At 32.1% G+C, this 3761-nt stretch overlaps 1 protein-coding gene across 1 annotated transcript in view; it reads right to left on the bottom strand.

The window, feature by feature from the left end:
* The window catches only part of LOC106471113 (protocadherin Fat 4-like), a gene marked incomplete at its 5' end in the record, with an annotated part of 24075 nt that overhangs the window by 15790 nt on the left and 4524 nt on the right, over window positions 1–3761 (bottom strand). The window contains 3 exons of the mRNA XM_022399738.1: window positions 987–1071; window positions 1339–1394; window positions 2960–3240. Coding sequence (XP_022255446.1) covers window positions 987–1071; window positions 1339–1394; window positions 2960–3240 — 422 coding nt within the window. The remainder of the gene's footprint in view (window positions 1–986; window positions 1072–1338; window positions 1395–2959; window positions 3241–3761) is intronic.

Raw genomic sequence — 3761 nt, 5'->3', positions numbered from 1 at the left:
AAGTCGAGTATTGTTACACAGTATATGTAAGTCGAGTATTGTTACACAGTATATGTAAGTAGAGTATTGTTACACAATATATAAGTCTAGTATTGTTACACAGTATATGTAAGTCGAGTATTGTTACACAGTATATGTAAGTAGAGTATTGTTACACAGTATATAAGTCTAGTATTGTTACACAGTATATATAAGTCTAGTATTGTTACACAGTATATGTAAGTCGAGTATTGTTACACAGTATATGTAAGTAGAGTATTGTTAAACAGTATATATAAGTCGAGTATTGTTACACAGTATATGTAAGTCGAGTATTGTTACACAGTATGTGTAAGTAGAGTATTGTTAAACAGAATATTTATGTCTAGTATATGTATAACAGTTTATATACGTCGAATACTGTCCTAGAAGTTATTAATGTTTAAATATTCTCATGTTAAGAGACTCAAATCATACATGATACAACATTTTGAAATGTATTCGTGTACTGTCTTAACTGTTCCTTTAGATACGTGCAAATATTTAAATAATCCTATTATTATGATAAACACAAACAGAAGAACATTCTATCTGTCTGTCCGAGAACAATGTTCAGCGCCTGCAAATTTGAGACATTTTTGTGAGTCTGTTTATTACTTCAAGATACAACGAATCTTGACACTTGGAGTGTTGAGGCTGTTAAGTGAGTCCACGTTTTATTGCTTCAAAATATAGGAGAGTCTGACACTTGCGCAATGTTGAGACGCTTTAGGAAATCATCTGTCTGATTATTAGTTCAAAACGTAGGAAAGTCTGACACCTGTAAATGTTTAAAACTTCTCGGTGGACCGGTTTACCTAATCCACCACCTACAAATATTTTACTTTTATGGAGTTAAAAAATAAAATACTAGTTACTGTAAAAGGCCATCTTTTACGAATTACAAGCAGCGACTACATGAACACGAATGATCAGAAAACCAAGAACAAAAACAATACCAAACTAACCTGGTTACCATCAGAGACCATTACATCAAGAACAAATTCTTGTTGACGTTCAAAGTCCAAAGGCTTAGCAATGACGATTTCTCCTCTACATTCAAGACAGATAAGGTAAGATAAATGCTAATTAAACATTATACTCTTAGGTGCAATAAAACAGGAATATGCACGTATTATCTGAAACTCACGAAAGCATAGGAATACAAAACTGCGTTACTCAAAAATTATAAGAAATAGATGGCGCTCTAGAACTTGGGGAAAAATGATATTATTCAAAACAAATAAACACTAATACACAGTTTACAAAAGAAAAATAAAGCTTTTAAGATTACATATAAAAAGTAATGATTTAACTCACGTGTATCTCACAGAAAAATTTTCATCTGGATCATTGAAAAGCGTGAACTGAACGTCCTAAACAATACAAATACAGAAGAAAGTTAGTGAGCTTTGTAAGAAAATGTACATTTTAAGTTTATACGAACTGTTCTAGTTTCACCCACCTGATTTCCAAACTTATGACTGTTTTTTTCACGAATTCAACAACAAAAAGCTGCTTAAAACAGATTTGTAAGTACTTAATACTGACTCCTGAGTACCTAAAATACTGATTTCTGAGTACTTATTACATATTTCTAAGTACTTAATACTGTCTCCTGAGTACCTAAAATACTGATTTTTGAGTACTTATTACATATTTCTGAGTACTTAATACTGACTCCTGAGTACCTAAAATACTGATTTTTGAGTACTTATTACATATTTCTGAGTACTTAATACTGTCTCCTGAGTACCTAAAATACTGATTTCTGAGTACTTATTACATATTTCTGAATACTTAATGTTGATTTGTGAGGATTTAATATAGATTTCTGAGTACTTGATACTGATTTTCGAGTACTTAACACTGATTTGTGAGTACTTAATACAGATATGTGACTTTCGTTTCTGAAACGTATTCTATTATATACCAAAACTTTAAACTAAAATTCATTTCCCTCACCGAATTCATACAAAGAATTTAACTAAGAAAAAAAACACAATCAAAGGATGATTAAGTTTAGTCACAAGAGTCAGATTTTGTCACTCCTGTTCATTATCGAGAATACTTAATTATGTTAATTTACTAAATCAACTACCAGTTGATAAATCGTAAGGAAGATCATTTTCTTACTCACGCTTTTCATTTTTGCACAACTAGTTACCTCTGACACCGAAGGGGGACAGAGGTTATATTTTCACCCCTGTTTGTGTGTGTGTGTGTGTGTATTTGTTTGTCAGCAAGATTTCTCGAAAACTGCTGATTGAATACGGATTAAAATTGGTATACGTTTGAACTATAACCCAACTTAGAAGTGATTAGTTTTTGAGGGTCATTTTCAAAGGTCACAGCAAGGTCACAAAAATAACAAAAAATCCCTATCTGTCAAACTATTTTTTTCTCTACAATTCAGTCAGAAATGATCGGATTTTAACGAAACTTGGTGGACGCATGTAGAATATTACTCCTCATTGTCCTGCCAAAAATGGTTCGTGTTCGTTTACAACGACGGACGTACGGACACATTTTCGTATTTTTTGAGAGCCGAATGTAATCACTGCTGTGTTACGGAGGTATGCGTTCTACTGAATGCCCCTCTAGTTATCAAAGTTTTTTATGTGTTTATTTTCTTTGGAAACTGTGAGCAGATAAAACAATGAACTTTGGACAGTGATATCACGTGATAATGCTACGTCAGTATTGCATCACTGTGTGTAAGTTGCCAAACTTGTTAATCTTTGTAATTGAAAGGTACTTTTACTGACGTAGGTTTATTTCAAATAAACACGTGTTTATTCAGATATTCAATCATTTTCACTCCGAACACATTTGATTTCTATAAAATCTCTAAGAATATCCATCAAAATATGGCCTAGTGTTAAACTAAGACCCATTGACTTGTAATAGTCAAATTACATAAGAGGGGAAAAAATACTACCTTTGAATATTTTGATATTTGGAAAGTCACAATTCTGGCACCAGGCGGGGTATTTTCCAACACGGTCGTGACGTAATTGGTCTGCAAAAACCTGAGGACGCTAGGTACTTTTTGGTCAGAGATCACCGTTAACGTAGTTATAGAATACCTGTCTTTATTGTCCAGTTGTGTGGCTTTAATAACCAGCGTCATGGGGAGAGGTAGGGTCTGAGGTATTGCTTTTTTAATGGTGATCTTTCCGGAATGTCGATCCAGCTCAAAGTAGGAATATTCTCCAGAATCTGACATAACGTAAAATGAATATGAAAGTAAATACAATTTCGTACAGCTTCCTTGGCGTTTACGAATTTAGAAACTTAAAAACATTCTAGAATATGTAGTATAAGATTTATAGAGTTGATGTGCGGTATAAATAATTTCAAATTTGAATAAATAAAAAGGTTATCACTATTATATATAAAACAAGATTTTCTTTAGCTGAAACGTCCAAAAACATAACGATTTATAAGATAAAGTTTTCATAAGAATATTTTTTAAACCAAAAGAAAAAAATCACTAATATCATAAATCTAAAAATTAAATAATACATGTTGTAACCCTAAAACAGTTTCATTCTTTTGTCTCCAGTAGGTAATTAACTACTTATCTGAACAGCTGTTAATTTTTCTTGAATCAACTGAAATGTATAGAAATCCCAGAGTTTACGTGTAATACCTTTACCAGCATTATAGTTATAGTATTTTGGCACTTGTGTATAAAGTTAAAATCATAAGGATGACGTTGTAACGTCGAAACATGTAGA

Source organism: Limulus polyphemus, unplaced genomic scaffold (genome assembly GCF_000517525.1).
Source record: "Limulus polyphemus unplaced genomic scaffold, Limulus_polyphemus-2.1.2 Scaffold4416, whole genome shotgun sequence".
NCBI classification, from domain to species: Eukaryota; Metazoa; Arthropoda; class Merostomata; order Xiphosura; family Limulidae; genus Limulus; species Limulus polyphemus.
Note: the sequence above shows the minus strand (reverse complement) of the source record. Positions and strands in the feature narration are given on the sequence as shown.